The following is a 20,619-nucleotide window of genomic DNA, read 5'->3' on the forward strand; positions in this document are numbered from 1 at the left end:
GCACCAGTGGAAAAATCCACCCATATACCAATGTTTCTATCACTGAGTCCCTATTTTCCAACTACTGTTTCTTCCTGTTTCCAGCCTTGTCATTTCAATCACCAATAATTACCAGTGCATCTAAATTTCATGTTTGATCAATTTCCAACTTAAGTCATTGCTAGAATTCTTCAGTTTATTCATCACTAGTTTTGCAATTGATGCATAAATTTGAATAATAATGGAAATGGCTGGTTTCTGTGAAGGCAGGTGAATATAATCCTATCACCGCCAGTGTTTTACTTCAAGATTGATTTTGAAATGTCCTTTGCACACAATGAATACAATGCCATGATTTTGTTATTCCCAGGATAGTAAATCATATGATTTTCTAATTCAAAATGGCCAACACCAGTCTATTTCAGCTCAATAATGTCTAAGATACCTAACTCTATACATTCTCTTTCACTTCTGATTACTTCCAATTTTCTTAAATTCATACTTCACACTTATCTTTCTAGTCTCAAATATAAAAAGATTTCAATTTCAAATATAGAATATCCTATATTTGAAATACAAATCCATATTAAATCTAATAAAACAAAATCCACACCAACTAGTTGATTCCAACCCTGTAGAAGGCTAGAAATCTTCACAAGGGCAGACCATCAACAACTGTCTGTTGGAATGTAATTCAGCAAAAAGACACTTCTATTGGAATATCATAAATTACATTTCTTTATAATTATTCTATAAACTCACACTTTTCATCAATTCAAATGGCTTCCTCCCCCCTAGCCCACTTCCTCCTCATGCCACAAATTCATATTAATCAGCAGTATTTCACTCTGCCTACCAAGACTCATAGTTTCATAAACTACGTGGAGAATAAGTGGCGTTCCCCCACCTGGTAAGACCCTCACCTGCACTCCTCAGTAAATATGCTTGGCACACAAACAAAGAAACCGCAGCCCCCTTACCCGGAATGCTGCAAGAATAATCCTGGTTACTTTCTCTTTGACGGACTCTTGGAGGATGTCAGAGAGAACAGGAATGATGTTGTAGCGCCGCAGGTGCTCACACATTTGAGGACTGAACGCCAGGAGCCAGACGGAAAATATCATTTGATATTGGAGTTGGAAGCCACACTTGTTACTCAAGACTCCCATGATGCTGAAAGGAAACAAATGTGTAGAGACCGCTTTCAACAATGATAAGCCTAAGAACAAAGACGTGATATTTACGTGTTTACACTGATAGAACAGTCTTAGTGCGTTCACAATCGTTTCTGCCAACTGTCAAAAGCAGCTGGACACATGTGCTCACAGAACGCTGTTTGCACCTCAATTCTGTTTAATCCTCTCTCCAAAGTCTCGGCCCCCGAGCAGCAACAACTGCAGGGAGCTGATGAGAAAGGTAACAACGTCCCGGACTAGGACTCCGGGAACGGGAGGAAAAGCATGAGGCAGAAGTGAAAGTCATCATTGGCAACAAGGTTACAAGTCTTGGTGAAATCAAATGTCTTTGACTTTGCATCTAGGCAAATATAAGGACCTTTTTTGCTTTAAAATATGTAAGAAACTCAAGTCAGAAAAGAGGGGATGCGTTTGGAGGAAAGCTATGACAGATACACATCTGCCATACTCATCACTCACGGGGGGGGGGGGGGGGGGGGGCTTAAGGATTAGAAAAGACCTTACAACAGTTTCCAGATTAACTTCTCAGGTTTCTCACAAGGAAACTGGAAAAGCCACATTGAAATGCAAAAGCAGCACCAAGGAGAGAGCATATGTAACGGAAGGAGAGAGCTGTGGGCTGTGCCTACGTTCAGACAGCGATGGACAGAAATCCCCAAGCAAGACCAGAGAGGTGCAGAGAAGGAAGGGGTAGTGCTCTGCTACAGCGGGAGCCCTGGCGGCACCGTGGTTACACGTTGGTCCGCAAAGGCAAGGCCAGGAGTTTGGAAGCTTCTAGCCGCTCTGCAGGAGAAAGATGGGCCTTTCACTCCTGCAAAGAGTTTCCGGAGCTTCCAGTCCTGCAAAGGCAGACCTCTCAGGGGCGGGTCTGCCCTGTCCTAGGGGGTTGTTGTGAGCCAGCAAGCACGGGAGGGCCGTGAGTTGAGTTCTTGTGGTACCACTGCAGAAACCCAGGCTGAAGGGCTTCGCAGGAGTGTGGTCCACAGTAATGCAGAAAGGCTAACAATAGTAAAAATCCCACAAGCTGTGCAAACCCACTGAAAAAAGAAGTGAGTTATCTATATCTACAAGGTAAGCAAGGAACTCTGGTGGCGGAGTGGTTACGAGTTGGGCTGTGACCTGCATAGCTGGCAGTTTGAAACCACCAGCTGCTCTGAGGCAGAGAAACGGAGCTCTCTTCTTCTGTAAAGTCAGAGTCCCCGAAACCGACTGTGGGTGGCTATGAGTCAGCAAAGACTTGATGGCAGTGAGTCAGCAATGATGGCTATGAGTCAGCAAAGACTTGATGGCAGTGAGTCAGCAATGATGGCTATGAGTCAGCAAAGACTTGATGGCAGTGAGCTTGGTTTGGTTTGTTTATAGAGTAAACAAAATACCCTCATGAAGCAAAATAAATTTCCCTGTTTACCAGAATAAGGAAAGGATGCCTTCCTTTAGGGACAAGACCTGACCTTGTTTCCAAACTTTTCTGGATTTTTTGGTTTGTATTGTATTGTTTGGGGTTTGTTTGTTCATCTCAGAGGTGTGATGTCTTTGGAGGTCACCCTCCTGAAGCTGTGTTACATGCTTTCTGTTTTCAGTATATGAAACCCAGGATTGATGAACCGATAGGGACAGCAAGTAGAATAAGGAGATCAGGGGGAGGGGAGTACAATGTTGGGGGGGGGGCAAAAGTAACCAATGTCAAGGAGTTTATGTAGAAAAAAATGGTTGGAAACTGACTGTGATAGCAATGGTACAATTCTACTTGACATGCTTGAAATATGGAAGGATATGTTATATGTATTAAATCCCAACTAAAAAAAAAAGAACCTTAACTCTGAAATTAGAAAAAGATCACAAGCTAAGGAGACAGAGGACATACACTTATAATAGCAGCATTTAGTACACTGTGGGTTCATGGATGAAATATTAGCATCTGAGTTTACTTTATGAGCAATTTAGAAACTTATTTCTTAACTTAAATTCTTTAATACAAGTCTTCAGAAAATGTAATAACTTTTCTTTAAGAGAATAAGACTTATTCTTACAATTACAAAAAGAGTCTCTTAGACCCTTTTCCAAACTGAATAATAGAATCTCAGTGATCTTATCCATAATTTAAAAATTATGCTATCTCATCTTCCCATGTATTATTTTATCAGTATTCATTCATTATTAACCACTATGCTAAAAATTACTAAGACTATAATAAGAAAATTATATGATGATGGGTTTAGCCTAAAAAATTACACAATTCATTACCTTTGAAACAAATCACTTCCTATTTCAAAGACCCTGTTGGCATAGTGGCTTACTGGCTGCAGCCTGAGTTCAAAACCAGCAGCTATTCCATGTTCCCCGAAAGATTTACAGCCTCAGAAACCCACAGGCACCGTTGTGCTCTGTCCTATAGAGTCGCTGTGAATCAAAACTGACTTAATGGCAGTATATCAACGTATTGCACTGCCCAAAACATTGAATTATTTTTTAGGAAGATAGACTGTAAATGCCATCTTTACAGTCTATTTTGAGATTTCTGTGCAGAACAAGAGTTACTATAATATGCCTGAGATTTAGAAAGCCCTGCTAACCAAGCTGGGCCTTAACTGGCTCTGGGAACCCGGCTGGCAAAGTTTCCTGCCCTGCTGGAAAACTTTCCCTAAAGAATAAGGGTGGTTCACTGCACAAAGGCAGTTTGTACAGCAATATGGATTATGATTAATACAAGCTTCCTTATGGTGGTAAGTTTGTTCTTTGTTCCCAAGAAGATGCCTCCACAACCAGTCCCCAGTAAAAACCTTGGTATCTAGATCTGTAACTGGGCTTCTCTGAGCAGGGGCACTGCACATGTTGCTCCATTTTCATTACTGAGAGAAGAGAATCCTCTTAGTGAACCCAAAAGGAAGGCCGTCCAAGGATCTGTCCAGGCTCTGCCTCTGTTATTTTCCCATATGTTCTGTCCGAGAATCCTTACTATGTCTCTGTAATAAATCATAGCTGTGCATACAACCAAAATGCTCATTAGAATACATGATCATGAAAGTTCATCTTAAGTACCGTGGACATGTTATCGAGAGAATACAGTCCCAGGAGAAGGAGGAAGTCATGAGTGATAAAGGAAAGGGTCAGTGAGGGTCAGGCAGCAGGGGAAAGCTCTCGGTGAACCATGTTGATACCATGGCGGTCACAATGCACCTCCAGGGTCTTCGTTTGCTGGTGGGCCACAGCTCGAGGGAAGAAGAAAGAGCTGCAAAGCCGACTACTCATCAACTTGGGATGTACACGGTAGGAACCTAGAACAACTGTGAGCCATCCAAGTGAAATGGAACGCGTAAAGCTCCATATCTTGAGTGTCAGTGAGCCGAAATGGACTGGCTGGCAGGGGCCATGTGGGGTCAGAAAATCACATGGTTTATTATGGAGGGAATAGCGCAACTCAGAGGAGTGCCACCCATTCACTGTCAGACGGGGCGCTTCAAGATCGACTTGGAAGCACAGTGCTGTCTGCAGTAGGGTTCTAGCTGTCCTTCTACAAGGAAATCCACTCAATACAACTATTTTTCAACTTTGTGTACCAAGCACTAAACTGGTGATGCGGAAACTAACGGCTTTTACCAATGTCTTCAGTTTGAAATTGATCATATATGCAATCAAGATGCACTGATAATTATGAAATTGGAACTCAAATGTTGGAAACAGAGAGGAAGGAACAGCAGCTGGAAAATAGGGTCTTCGTGACAGAAATGAAGCTGGAGATTGCAGGACAGAATTCAAACGACAGAAGACAAACGACTTCTTCGTCCCAAATCCTTCCTTGCAACAACACAAAAGCTGACTATACACATGGACATCTCCAGATGGAATGCACAGAAATCAAACTGACTATATTTGTGGGAAGACACAATGGAAAAGCTTAAAATCAGCAGTAAAACCCAGGCAGGGGCCCACTGTGGACAGCAAACCAATTGCACACATGTAAGTTCAGGTTGAAACTGATCAAAATTAAAACAAGTCCACAAAAGCCAAAATATGACCTTATTTCTATCCTACCTGAATTTCCAGAACATCTCAAGAACACATTTGCTGTATTGAACTCATGACAGAAAAGCTGAAGAGCTGTAGAAGGACATCAAGAGCATTCAGGAAGAAAGCAAAAGGTCATTAAAAAACAGAAAAGGAAAAAAAGATCAAAGTGGATATCAGAAGAGGCTGAAACTTGCTCTTCATTATAAAGTAGCTGAGGCAAATGCTTACGTCAAACAGAAAATGTCCGAGGACAGCTTGAGAGGACAAAGTCAAAGTTACAAGGCCATGTACAAAGACCTGGAATTAGAAAACTAAAAAGGGAAAACACAATCAGTGTCTCTTACACTGAAAGAACTCAAGAAAAAATTCAAACCTCGAGTTGCAATGTTCAAAGACTCTGTGGGCAAAATATTGGCTGATGCAGGGAACATCAAAAGAAGATGGAAGATATACACAGTCACTGCACTAAAAAGAACTGGTCAACACTCAGCCATTCAGGAGGGAGCACATGAGCAAGCGCCAATGGTACTTAAGGAAGAAGTTCAAGCTTCACTGAATGCATTAGTCAAAAACAGGGCTCCATGTATTGATGGAAGACTGATAGAAATGCTGCAACAGGCTGATAATGCACTGGAAGCACTTATATGTCTATGCCAAGAAATGTGAAGATTAGTCTTGGTCATCTGATTGGAAGAGATCCATAATTGAACCCATTACCAAGAAATATGACCCAACAGAATATTAAAATTATAAAACAGTATCAGTGGTATTACATGCAAGTAAAATTGTACAGAAAATCATTTGACAACAGTTGCAGCAGCATATGGACAGCAGCTGCCAGAGGTTCAGGCAGGATTCAGAAGAGAACATGAAACAAGGGATGCCATGGCTAAAAGCAGAGAATACCAGGAAGACGTGTACTTGTGTTTTACTGACTAGGCTAAGGCGTTGACTATATTGTTAACAAACTACGGATAGGCTTGAGAGGAATGAGAATTCCGGAACAGTTTATTCTGCTCATGAAGAACTTGTACATGAATCAAGAGGCAGTTGTTCAAACAGAACAAGGGAATACTGCATGATTCAAACTCAGAAAGGTAGGCATCAGGGTTGTATCTTCTTACCATACTTACTCAATCTGTATGCTGAGCAAATCATCAGAAGCTGGTGATATATGAAGAAGATTATGGCATCAGGATTGGAGGAAAACTTATTAACAACCTGAGATATGCTGATGACACAACCTTGCTTGCTGAAAGTGAACGTGAGGCACTTGCTGAATAAGATTTAGGAATTGAGCCTTCAATATGAACCCCAACTCAATGTGAAAGAAGCAAAAATTCTCATACCTGTACCAGTAGGTCACATCATGATCAAAAGAGTAAAGTGTGAAGTTGGCTTATTTTGATCCACTAGCAATGCCCACAGAAACAGCAGTCAGGAGATCAAAGACACACTGCCCAGTGTAAATCTGCTGCACAAGACCTCTTCAGTGTTGAAAAGCAAGAATTTTACTTTGAGAACTAAAGTGCACCTGACCCAAGCCATGCTATTTTTAATTGCCTGTGAAAGTTAGACATTGAATAAGAAAGACCAAAGAAGAATAGATATATTTGAATTGTCGTACTGGTGAGGAATACTTTAAGTATCATGTACTGCTAAAAGGACAAACAGATCTGCCTTGGAAGAAGTACAGCCAGAATGCTCATCGGAGGCAAGGATGACCAACTTAGTCTCACGTGATTTGGAGATCTTGTCAGGAGAGACCAGTCCCTGGAGAAGGGCCTCAGGCTTGGTAACGCTGAAGGACAGGGAAGACCCTTCTAAGATGGACTGACCCTGTGGCTGAGACAAGGGGCTCAAGCCTTGAACAGCCGTGAGGTTGGGGCAGGACCAGGCAGCATTTTCTCTGCTAAGCACAGAGTGTTAGAAGCAGCGTGATGGCACCTAACAACAAGAAGGCACGGCATTATAAGGAATGGTTTATACGCATTCTTGTCTGAGTAAGCCATGTTCGTGTTGTTTGGTGTTGCTGCTGTTGTTGGGGGGGGGGGGTGCCTGCATTTGCCACATGGTACTTTTGTAACTATGAGTTTGCTTTCTGAATAGCTGCAATTTGTTAAGTGTTGGGTTTTCAGGAGACCTAAACCTTTGGAAAGTAGTAAAAATGGTTAATATTTTGGCTGCTAACAGGGAGGTTGGAAGTTTGAATCTACCCAGAGGTAGCTTGTAAATCAAAGACACGGATATCTACTTCTGAAAAGTAAGCTACTGAAAACCCTATAGAGCATAGGTTTCCAAACTTCTTTTTTCTAACACCCCATATTCACACGCGCACACACACACACACAAGCAGTACCACCCTAGCAATCAAACTTGTTTGTACTATAGACAGTAATCCAGGGTATCTGCTTGGGCAGACTAAGCATCATTCCAGCACCCCTCAAGGGGCAGTATCACCCACTTTGGAAAATACTGCTGCAGAGCACAGCAAACAAGAGGGCAACCATGAGTAGACATTTTAATATTTTTTAAACATAAAAATTATAATGGAACCAGTCAAATGAGAAATAGTTTGACAGTTATGACTTTTAAAACGTTAACATGGCTAAGCAGATATTTTAAAATTTTAAACACTTCTTTTAAATGATCAATTGTACTAATTACTTTGAAAATCTCAGAAAAGATGCTTTAAAAAATTATTCAGCCTTAAAAGTACAGGGCACTCACCAGTTCACCCCATCTGCTTCAACCCAGGCGAAGCGGTACTCATTAACCCGAAGCATCAGTTGAAGACACCCAGCAACACACTGCACATACTGAGAACTCTGCACAAGAAAAAGGGCACGGGTTTCAAATCGGAAAGCATTTAAAGTCAAGAAACTGTGCAAATATTTCTATTTAACGCGTTTGTCTTACTAGACTTGCTGGCAGCAGAGAAAAGATCCTCAGTATCTGTTCAAAAGTCGATCCTCATGTCTACTTTTATCTCTACCTCTCAGATATTAAAATAATTGTGCCTCTCAAATTAAACCACACAACTCAACATTATTTAACACAATTAGAAAAATCGATGAACAAAACATTGTCTTTCACATGGTTTCAAAAGTACATTACCTCAGTGTTTCATTTGCCCTTGATTAAGGCATTATGTAAAGAATACTGCTATATGTAATTATAGAAACATCAAAGAACATAACAACAAGAATGTGTATGTTTTGAGACAGGCCTGTATTTTAATAACATCAAGCAGATGACTGAACCTCTCTAAGCCTCAGTTCCTTCATCTTAATAGAGATGCGCCTTGAACAGGCACTATGAGAGAGAGACGTGAAACAGTGCATTTAGCATACAGCAAGGCAAATCACAGAATCTCAATCAACAGCAACCTTTAAGAAACACGTAATATAACATAGAAAGAAGTCTAATGGATCTTTGAAGAAGAATGCCTAGGAGTGAAAAACACCATAGATACCATCTCCTAGAAATTGAAATTCGTATCTGAGACTTGAAATGACACCGCCAGGAAGTTGCCGTTTCCTTCATTTTGTCGAAGCAAGTACGCTGCTCTGGCCTGGACAAGTCCCTAAATATTTATAATGAGCCTTATAGTGATAAGAAGTGGAGAGACAAAAAGAAATGGCAGAAACTACATTTTCAAAACTGTATAAAGAATTATGAATGTCATATAATTCACAAAACTTAATGCACATTATCTTACTAAACTTTTCTAATCTAAACTTCTCTGGATTCTCAGGAACATCAAAGAAATTCTAGTCACTCATTTTAAAAGTACAACAGAAGTACACTTAGTGTCAATAGTCTAGTCATAAGTAAAGGCTATCTTAAATTAAAGTTGTGAAAATAATTCTACAAAAGCACAATATAACCCATATTATTTGACTGAAAACTAAACATAAACAAAAATTAATGATTAAAAATTGTGCATTTCAGCTTTAAAATCATCTTCCATGATGGAAAAAAAATTCTATTTTTCTAATTAGTCAGTGGGTAGGAGCAAAAGGCTGAACAACATTTCTAGGTAAGCAGACCAAAAGCAAATGAGGGCACTCTCTCCTCTTGCATTATCCGTCAGCATTTCTCAGTGCAAAATAATTTTGGTTCAGCAGTTCAAGTATTCTTCTTCTATGTCACTTACCATGTTAAGTTAAATACATGACGTATTTCAAATTTAGATCTTTGTTAGCTGTAGCTTTAGTTTAGGCATTATACGGACACAATGTCAGTGATGCCACTGACAGGACTCGCTCACTATAAATTACAGGGGATCCCACATTACAAACAAGAGCCACTCCGAAGTGTCTGTAAATCGAGTTTTTAAGTACAGATTAGTTTACTAGTACAGGTGAATAGAGCTCTTATTTAACCTTACTGTAATCTTACTGTTCTCTATTTCACGTTCACTGCTCTCGATTCTAATATCCATTGCAATGGCTTCACAGAACTCAAGGAAAACGGATGACTGCACATGAGTAATCTCTGGAATACCCCCTCTGACCATGGAGCAGGGATGCGAGTAGCCTTACAAACATGCAGGGAGCATTGGAAGTGGATTGCCACAGATGCACCTACATTCAACTGCACCACCTTATCATACAGTCTTCCTTCTGATGCATTTAAATTTGTTCTAGTTTTTAATATTTTCTACTTTCCGAATGACGTGGTTTTTGTTTTGTTACTTTTGTTAGTTTTTTATTGTTGTTGTTGTTTGATTTTTAATGTTTTCCTATATATGAATCCTGTACAAGTAAATCTATATGGACAGTAACTGGATTAAATGTTCCTTGGCGGTATGGCAGAAGAAGTTGGGTGGAAATAGGGAAATAATAATGACCAATACAAGATGGAAGAAAATGTTCTAAAACAGATTGTGGTGATGATTGAACAACACTTCTTGATGTGATAGAACTATTAAATTGTATGACACATGAATTATATGCCAATAAAACCATTGGGAAAAATAAAACAGTAAAATAAAGAGAGGGGGTTAAGGAAGTAAGTACGTTTTAATGCCGGTAAGAAGTGCTCAGGACTGAATTGTTTATCAGAACATGATAATAAAGTTCTTTCTGTTCTGCTAAAACATGCCCAGAGGGCCACACCACTCTGCAGTCGATCTAAAGCCAAAGGCATTCAGCTCAAGCTCCAAGGGTCAGCAAACCCAGCGCCCCCTCTTCAGTGCCCAGAGGCACCCCATTCTACAAGCCAGACTCCCGTACAAAAGCACTTGGCTTTACTTGCTCTGAGTTGGAAGTCCATCACTCTGTTCCACGCTCTGGCTCCTGGTTCTGCTGGTTCTGCTGCTGCTGCTGCTGCTGCTGCACCTCTGATGTAGCTGTCATCTGGAATAGGCAGTTCCCTATGCAGAGATCTCCAGTCCAGAAGATGAGCTCCACTCCTGGCTCTTGCTAGTAATGAAACCCCTCCTCCTGCTTCTCAGAAGGCTCTCTTTACACACAACAAGATGGCATTCCAGGGAATCTTGTTTGTAATGACCCGCAGATGAATCCTCTCAGCAGCTTCCTCCACCTTGTAACCAGAACCTTGCAGGGGAAGGTTGTTTGAAGGGAGTTACAGACTTCGGCTAGCAGAGCCACGTTAAATAATTGACTGGACCTGCAGTGTAAGAAAAGGCCGGAAGCCTTTTCAATGATTTAAGTTAAAAATGAAGGTAATTGCGATGAAGAATCTGGTGTAGGAGTTACTGTGCTGCATCAAGTTTGTAAGACTGTAAATCTTTACGGGAGCAGACAGGTCACCTTACTCCCAAAGAGCAGCTGGTGGATATGAACTGCCAACTTCGATGGTAGTAGCCTGACCATTACCAAGGTTCCAATAGTTTGAAAGTGAAGGCACATTTACATAACATCAAAGTATTCGATCGCTGTCCTTTTTTTAACACCCAGTTCATACTTTTTAATGATTTCCATTGTCTTAAACATATCGACTTCGTGCTAAGGAGATAAAAAGCAAAGGAATTATGGGGACTTTCCAAGATTTGCTTTAGGTAAATAATCATCCTTTGAAAACTTGCACAAAAAAGACATGCAATTGATCTGAATCACACTGGGTTCCCAGAGAATCAGGTCTCATTCACAAGCTAGAGGAGATTGCAGTTAAGAGAGAGACCAGAACCATGTGAACTACTGATAGGGCCTACTGATTTCTTTTATTAGTCAGCACAGGAGCACTGGTATTGGAGTGAGTTAGGTGTTGGGCTGCTAACCACCAGTTCAGCAGTTCAAAACCACTAGCTGCTCCTTGGAAAATAAAAAGTTACAATCTCAGAAGCCTACAGGGGCAGTTCTACCCTGCCCTACAGGGCCACTACGAGAGGAAATCAACTGGATGGCTGTGAGTTTGTTTTTTGCCAGTTTTGTAGGTGTATTTTGTTTGGGTTGTTTTTTTTTGGGGGGGGGTGATGTACTTATTAAGAAAGTAGTAAATAATTTAATCAAGCTACTCCCTCATCCCTTATGGAACACTGAAAAGTGTCACACCCTCATAGTATTAAATTACCAAGGCAGAGCAACAAAACTAGCCCCTACCAGCAGCATATTAAAATTGTTAGAGTCATGGAAGGAGCACAGTCAAAGCCAGAAAGGTCCGGTTTCATTTCTTCTTTGAACATACTGTCACATGCTACAATATGGAGGAATCTTCAAAATATTCTGCTAAATTAAAACAAGCCGGTCACACAAGATTACTTATTGTATCATTTCCTTTGTAAACACAATAGGAAACTCTATGGAGACAGAATGTAGATTCGAGGTTGGGATGAGGCAGTGTGTGCAGGGAAAGACTGCTTAATGTGTACAAGGTTCCTTTGTGAGTTACAGTAAATAAAATAGATTGTGGTGATGGTTGCAGAACCATATAAATATATTAGGAGACACTGAACTGTTAAGTAGATGAATTTCATAGTACACGAAATGTTTCTTGATGAATGTTTTAAAAAATAAAATTAAAAATTATCACTTGCTCTAGCCACCTTTCCAGTGCTTAATAGTCACATGTGGCTCGTGGCTACATGTGATAGTGCAGCTACATATCCCATCATCACGGGCAGTTCCGATGGCAAGCACTGCTCCACAGCAGTCTAAGAGACAAGGCAAGTAATAATAAAGGGAATCTGGGCAATTTAACCAGGTTACTTACTACCCATGAAGCGATGCTCAGCCTACAATAGCGAAGCTAAATGGGACCTACAAAAGTCGCATGTGTACATCAAGCAAAGGAGAAAAGAAACAAAACCATTCCCAGATTCCTTCTGGCCCCTCCGAAGTCCGTGAAAGACAACAGCACTGGTCTGTCAGTGCATAAACCCATCATTCAAAACTCCCCAGGCTAAGCTCATGCCTCTTACAACGCGAAGTCACAATTCGCATCCAAACCCAGTGAAGAGTGGGCATTATGAGGTTAAGTATAGCCTCTGATTGGGCATCAAATAAAGAAGACCAAAGAAGAATTGATGCATTTGAATTATGCTGCTGGTCAAGACTATTGAAAGTACCATGGTCTGCCAAAAGAACAAATCATCTCTCTTGGAAGAAGTACAGCGGGATGTTTCTTAGCAGCAAGGCTGGCAAGACTTCATCTTGTGTACTTAGGATATGTTATCAGGAGAGACCAGTCCCTAGAAAAAGACTTCAGCTTGGTAGAAGGACAGCAACAAGAAAGAGGAAGACCCTCGACAGGATGAACTGACACAGGGGCTGCCACCACGGGCTCAAATCTCAGAACAACTGTGAGGCGGTGTTTCATCCTGGGGCACAGTCACTGGGTCACAGGTGACTCAATGGTACCCAACAACAGCATACACTCGGACAGCATTTATTAATTTCACTTTCAGCCGAAGATACCGGAGAGCATTTTTTTTAATTCTCTTTACAACACTATAAAGCATCTTAAGAAATTCCCTTTGCAAACATTGACAATACAGTATTATTAAAGTACAAGAATTTGCAATAATCTGCTCATAGCAATAACCATGGTCATTTTCAAAGGTTAGACTGCTGAATCATACTTAATCCTCCTACTGCAGTGTAGAGCTTTTTGTTTGTTTGTTTGTTTCATACTGACATCAAATGGCAAAATGATGTAATGCAATTTACCAATTGTCTCCTCTGTGCTCTGAAAACCTAAAGAAATTTTTAAGGAATCAATTTGACAGCAATAAAGTAATGGGATCGCAGCAATTTTAGGACAAGAGGCTATGTGACTTGGAGATCCTAAAGATCCTACTAAAATGCAGTTACTTCCAAAGTAGCCATATATCACTAAGTTTCTGCCTCTCATTAGCTGTAGGACAAGACGGAACGCCTCTCTGCTCATCTATAAAGCATGGCTAAGAGTGGGACACACCTTCAAGAATGAGCATGGGTACTAAAGGGCATGTACACATAAAATGAATAAACAATGTCCCGAGCACAGAGTAAAGGCTCGATAAATATTAGCTACCACATTAGGATATTCCTATTAAATGTGAAATAGGAGGAGAAGCTAACCTTCTACCCTCAACTTACTGAGGTCTATTTTTTTAATATGAGACTGAAAATAAAAGCAAGCTTCCAAAAGCTCAGAAATATATATAATTTAAAAGATAATGGAACTGTTCTACCCTCTAAAGATGTTTTTCTGTTTCCCAGAGATATTTCCAACAAAGGACGCTATATTTTCCTCATCTGTGTTTCTTTATTTAACTCCCCTATCCTTCTCTCAGCCCTTACTTGACCTCAGTTATCCCTAGAGCACAGGATATTAAACTATTTCCAAATGAGGTAGGTTAGCAAAGGACTTGAGGGAGACATGATTAGTTTTAAGATTTAATCTTTTGACTCTACCAGTGTAGGGAGAAAATAACAAAAAAAAATTTTTTTAATACATAACACCCTAAGCAACACTGAGTAGGCAAAAAATATTGGCGTCATCGGATTTTGTCACTGTTTCCACTCTTTAGCACATGAATCACTTCTTTGTTAGACAAATATGAGACAAGTTATCAAACAAAGCTTTTTTGTGGGGTTTTTTTTGGGGGGGGTTGCTTTTTATGGAAGATAGTAACATTAAGATTATTATCGCCAGTTGTACAACTGAATTCAGAACCTTGCTGATTCCCTGGCCTGAAATAAGGTGGCCTGGGGAAGAAACGAGCAGCAGGGAGGGTACCTACCAACAGAGAACGAGATCACAATAGGCCATCTGTAGCTTTCCAACAATTAACCTCACCAAGGCCACACACCAAACCCATGAACTTGAATTTTGGAACTAGTAACCACTCTAACAATTCTAGTCTAGATGTCTGCAACTCCAAATACGTTACATTCAGAGTGGTAGGAGGCCAGTGAATTAGGAAGGCGTATACTTACATCATTTGAAGAGACTGTTCCAATATCAACAGCAACACCGCTACCACGCAGTTTCTAGTACGAAATAAATAGCTCATTACTTAGTTTTGTTTTTAATTTTATCCTAATTTAACAGCTTAGGGAAGGGAATTAATTTGTCATTTCTTTCTAAACCTACTTTATAGAGTCTATCAACAACTAATCAACAGCATGGGAATGGTGTAAAGTGTTCTACACCATTATATTCTTCCAGATAATACTTCATCAACATACTACTAAAATCAGAACTATATTAAAAGTAAATACCAGCTCCACCTAAATTTCATAAATGAAGCAAGCATAAACTGTCACAACTCAGGAGTTGTTTACTGAATACTATTTTTCCATCCATGCAACTGTCTTAAGTTAAACTATCTTATGTGTAGTGATGTACCCATTTCTACTCCATGTCAAGGCTTCTGACAGAGCTGTCCAGTGAGGGTGCAGGTGCTGCAGGGTTAAAATGAAGCTACCCCTAGCAACGCTAACAGCTAGCAAAGGAAAAGTCTCTGACGCTGCACAGAAATAGCCAAAGAAAATGTGAAGTAGAAAGTCAGAGACTGAAGATGCAAGAGAAAAGTGAAGCTGGATTTCTCAGAGAAAACTTTTATTTTGCTTTATTGAATAAATAGTAACAACTGCGTGCCAGTCACTAGTCTCCATAACCCAAGTTCAAGACTCTAAAGTATCCCAATACAAGCTCCTAAATGTCAAGAAAAGTCCAAGAAAAAAAACTTTCAAGTTGCTTGTACATTTCAGTTTATTTCTACTAGGATCATAAACTGATGCTTCTTTTGAGGAGAAGGAAAAAAAAGAGAGAATTTCCAGACAAAGCATCCTCAGGGAACATGTGAGGAAGTAATAAATAAAAGCCAATTAATCATATTTTGGTGTTTTCCAAATAAGAGGCATATAATCCAATCTTAGTTAAATGTTTTGGAACAGGTTTCCACCCACAGCACGAGGCAGTGCTACCAAGAAGCAGGATGACGCAGTGGCCAGACTCAGAAAGCCAAGTCACACTACTGCTGAGCACCTTGGAAGCAAAAGATCTTGTGAAGCTGAAAAGCCGGAGACTTGAAGACAAAGGCCTATACTGAAAACAGAGAGAGCAGCTTAAGGAACAGCTAACCAAGACCAGGAAGTACCTCTGTCAAAACACTGACAGATGTGCAGGCAGGAACAGCAACAAAAACTATTTTCCCCCAGTCTTTGGACATGGCTCCAAGAGCAATGTTCATTCTCAAAGTGACAAGTCATCTGTGAGGGGCAATGTAAATGTCATCCTATGCAGGCAAGTTTCAAGTAAAATCACCCAACACGTTAATAGAAGATGGAGAAAACATTTCTTACTGCCAGTTTTCATTTTATGCACAAGAGAGCTACATTTTAACAATATAACCAGGTGTTAACATTTAAGTCAAATGTAGTTTGCTTAAGGGAGAAATAATGACAAAATAGCAAAACATGATTTTTTAAAAAGGAAGAGGGAAGTGGAATGGGGAGGAAAATGTATCAAAACACTCTGGTTCCACAGATACACAAGGGGCTTCAAAAAGATCATGAAAAATTAAAAGTAATGGAATTTTTATATGAGCTCTTTGGAGTTCCCTCAAACAAACTTAAATGCTTTTAAAACTTTTAAATCTCCTTTTTACACACCCATTTTTGTATTCTACATATCTTGTTTTTAAAATAACTCAAAAAGTTAGTAAATTCTGCTAATTTGTAGCTCTTCTAAAAACAATTTTTAAACTAAATCCCCAAAATGCAGCAGACATTAAAAATACACAATTTTGTTCAAGACTGAAACATCCTATCCAAATATGAAATCCTTCCCAGTTCCTACGAAAAAATGAAAAAGGCAATCACTACTAAGACAAAAGCAAATCGAAGCCAACAGTCATGGGGTTTCTATCTTACGCCTGAAATTAAACTCCATTACAAACAATAAAGCTACCGAAAAGCTAGTTAACTTTTCATTTTATTTCAAGTACATATATATTAGTAGTTCAATGCGAACAACTCAATGATTCACAATGTTAATTCTCCAGACCCCACTCCTCCATTTCGTCCCCATGACACCCAAACCCACAAAATTTTATTTTCTCTTTTTTCCCAGAATACTCTTCCCTATCCATCTTTCTTCACTCATTTCCTGAGGATCATTCCTATCAAGTCTTTCCTTTACCAACAAACAATAACTATAAACACACACAGAAAAAGCACATTCCACAGTGCACTTTCTTTGTTCCATTCAAGGAAGCCTTGAAAGAGCCCTCGTGGTTTGGATGGTTACACGTTGGGCTGCTAACTGACAGGTCAGCAGTTCAAAACCACCAGGTGCTCCATGGGAGAAAGATGAAGCTTTCTATCCCCATAAAGATTTACAGCCTCAGAAACACAGGCCGGTTAGACACTGCTTCAGGGGTTTGTATGACTCAAAAATTATTTCATGACAATGAGTTTGGTTTGGGGTGTTTTTATATATTTTTTTGTTTTTTTATGGAGCCATGAAGACAAACACAGAAAACCTGCCATTTTACCAGTCTTTAAACAACCAAGTGATTATTTCCCACAGAGAAGTAGAACTTCAAAAGTCCAAAATCAACTACGGCTATCAGTAAAAGCTGGTTTCATTTATCACTTTAGGCTCCTAATTGCTCAATCTCAAAATAATACAATCAAGACACTGAGCATTAATCTCTATGACTGGCAGTTATTTTACACTGCACTGGGAAAATGTGTCTGATCCCAAGGATGCTTGAGTCTGGGACCAGTTTCTGGCCACAAGGAGTGAATTCAGTAACGATTCCTGATAGGCAACTGACTGTTCAAAACTCCGTGGCATGACCCAGACCAGTGTGTTTACTGGTGTAATTGCATGCACTTAGTGGTCTGGTTACAGGATCGGAGAGAATGAGACTCCACTTGAAACTTCGAGAAGCTCTCCCCAAACCAAGCTTTCTCACACAAAGCTTGTCGGTCCTTGGTCCCGATGCCAGCCTGAGAGCTGCATTCTCTTTCGTCTGAAGGCTTCATCTGCCTTCAACAAAAGCCTTACAGGTGGGTGCTGTTTCAAGTTTTGTGCGTGCTTTTCAATGAGCCAGCCTGTGTGATTATGGCAGTCACGTACAACGAAGACACTGCCTGGCCACAGAAAAGCAAAAGCAGAAAGTACCCAAGGCACAAAAGACGCAAAAGCTGGAACTTAATCCAAACAAAGAGAGAAAAGATGAAACATGCTAGCAAATTTAAGAGAAATGTGATCAAGTTCAAAATGACATTATTTTAATTTCTAAAATTTAATTTAATTACATTTACCAGAAATAGTTTATAAGAACACAGGTGATACATTATTTTCAAAGAGACTACAAGAAATTTCTCTTACCTGTGAACTCAGCTGAGTTTTTATCCAGTTGAAATAGTAATTTAAATCGCTGCCTTCCATCAATTCTTTTCCCCATGCTGCTAGTTTGGCAATAATTCTTGCTGCCTAAAAACAATAAGAAATCCATTTAAGACTATATTGATTCAAAGGTCATATCATCTAGCAAGTCTCATAACTACTTGGCCTTATGATTTTTAAAACTTCCAACTCCTTCAAATATTTTCCTATTTCATTTCAAATGACATATGTGAAATGCACACATACATGTGCTCCTGTTGCTAGGTGCCATCCGGTATGAGCCAACCCATCGCAACAACACGTGCAGCGGAACAAAATCCTCCCGGGCCCGCATCACTGTCACTGCTCTGTGAGCCAGGCTTGTACATCTATTTCCTTAAGGAGCTTCTTTTTGGTTGATCCTCTACTTTATTAAGCAAGATACCCTTCCCCAGGAACAGGACACCGCTAATAACATATTCAAAGTACACGAGTTCATGTTTCACCAGACCTGCTTCTAAGGGAAATTCAGGATGTGCCTCTTTGCAGACGGATGTGTCCATTCTCCTGGCAGTCCTGCGCAGATTCAAGATTCTTTTCCCACACCGTAATTCAAGTGTATCCAACCTTCTTCAGTCGTCCCTAGTTATTGTCCAGTTTTGTACACATACAAGGTTCTAGGAAATGTCAAAGCTATCGTGGCTTCTGTCAGGCACACTTTAGTCCTCAGAGCGGTGTCACTGTCCTTCAACATTTAAAGAGGACTTTTGCAGCAGATCTGCGCAATGGAACACATCATTTGATTTCCTGACTGTTACTTCCACAAGCACTGATATGGACTCAAGTAAACTAAATCTTTGATAATTAAAATCTGGTTGATCATGATATGTATTGGTCCAATTGTGATGACTTTTGTTTTCTACACATTGAGCTGAATCCACACTGAAGGCTAGTTCTGATGTTCCTCAGTAAGTACTTTAAGATACTCTGCTTTCTGCAAGCATGGTTGTTCCCATTTTCCTATCACCGGGTGGTTACGAGGCTTCCTCCCATCCTAAAGCCACGTTCTTCATGCCGTCTAGCTTCTCAGTGTTTACTCAACACACAGATTGAAGAAGGCTGGTGATAAACACAACCCAGGTGCACACCTTTCCTGATTTTAAACCAACAGTTTCTGCTGCTACTGTTCCAATGACTGACCCTCTGTCTATTCCACATACAAGTTTTAAATGATCACAACTGAATGTTCCGGACTTCCCAGTCTTCGCAGGGTTATCCCTAATTTTTCTGATCCACCCAGGAGAACACCTTTGCTTAGTCAATGAAACACAAGTAATATCTTTCCGTTATTCTTGGCTTTCGATCAGGATCCAGGTACATCAGCAATAATATCCTTTGTCCCACATCCTTTTCTGAATCCAGCTTGAATTGCTGACAATTACCGATGACAGTCAACGCGATGCTAAAACTGTTCTTGAATTCAGCAAAATTTTACTCGTGTGTGGTACTTATATTATTCAATGTCTGCATTCTACTGGACCAGTTATCTCTGAAATGAGTCCAAATGTGGATCGCTTCTCGCTGACTGGCCGGAGAGCCGTCGTCTAGAGGTATTGCACAGATGAGTGAGCGCTTCCAGGACTGCATCATGTTTCCAAACATCTCTTGGTAAAGCAGCAATTCGTAGAGTGTCACTTTTTGCCAGTGCCTTCGGTCAACACATACTTTTCCCTCAAGACAAGACCATCAAGTCTTGACCACACGCTATCTCTTAAAACGGTTAAAGGTCAACCAGTTGCCTTTGATATTCGTTTCATCTTCTTTAGAGTCTTCCTGCGCTACTCAATATTTTGCACATGGAATCGAAGGTTTGAATTTTTCCTTCAGTCTTTTCAGCTTGAAAAATGCCAAGCATGCTCTTCCCTTTTGCTTTTCTGACTCCAGTTCTTGGCACATTTCACTATACTCTTAGTCTCTTTATGCTGCTTTTAGAAATCTGTTCAGCTCTTTTCTTCTATTCACTTTAACTATTCTACCTTGAAGAGCAAATTTCTAAGTCTCTTCTGACATTTATTTTGGTCTTTTCATTGCTATCTTTTTAATGATCTTTTGCTTTCTTCATGTATGATGTATTACACAGATAGTATGTCCTTTGATCCTTTAGTGTTCAATGTGTCAAATATATCCTTGAGATGGTCTCTAAATACAAGTATAATAAATTCAAGGTCATATTTTGGACCTGATGAATTTTTCAGTTTTTCAACTTCAACTTGAATTTGCACACAACCAACTTATGGTCTATTCTGTTCTGGAGTCAGCCCCTGGACTTGTTGAGATTACCCTTCTCCCTCATCTGTTTCCACAGATGTAGTTGCTCCGATTCCTGTGTATTCCATCTGGTGAAGTCCATGTGCATAATTGGCATTTGTGTTGTTGAAAAAGATATTTTCGATGAATAAATCACCGATCTTGTAAAATTCTATCATACTATCTCTGGTATTTATTTTACCAAAGCCATTTTACAATCACTGTTTTCAAATTCAGTAAAATCACCAGTAATTATCAGTCCATCCCCACTATTATGCTTGATCAATTTCAGACTACAGAGTAGATAAAAATCTTCATTTTCTTCGCCTGCGGC

The 20,619-nt window shown here is 39.9% G+C and overlaps 1 protein-coding gene across 4 annotated transcripts in view; it reads right to left on the reverse strand.

Annotated features, from left to right (window-relative positions):
• The window catches only part of ATP6V1H (ATPase H+ transporting V1 subunit H), a 113,248-nt gene that overhangs the window by 65,743 nt on the left and 26,886 nt on the right, over positions 1-20,619 (reverse strand). For 2 of the 4 annotated variants that reach the window (XM_075549666.1, XM_075549664.1), the window contains 4 exons: positions 17,982-18,086; positions 14,573-14,626; positions 7,914-8,011; positions 960-1,152 (listed from right to left, as the gene is read on the reverse strand). In XM_075549666.1, coding sequence (XP_075405781.1) covers positions 960-1,152; positions 7,914-8,011; positions 14,573-14,626; positions 17,982-18,086 — 450 coding nt within the window. The remainder of the gene's footprint in view (positions 1-959; positions 1,153-7,913; positions 8,012-14,572; positions 14,627-17,981; positions 18,087-20,619) is intronic. The other 2 variants (XM_075549667.1, XM_075549665.1) reach the window with 1 other exon arrangement.

Source organism: Tenrec ecaudatus, chromosome 5 (genome assembly GCF_050624435.1).
Source record: "Tenrec ecaudatus isolate mTenEca1 chromosome 5, mTenEca1.hap1, whole genome shotgun sequence".
NCBI classification, from domain to species: Eukaryota; Metazoa; Chordata; class Mammalia; order Afrosoricida; family Tenrecidae; genus Tenrec; species Tenrec ecaudatus.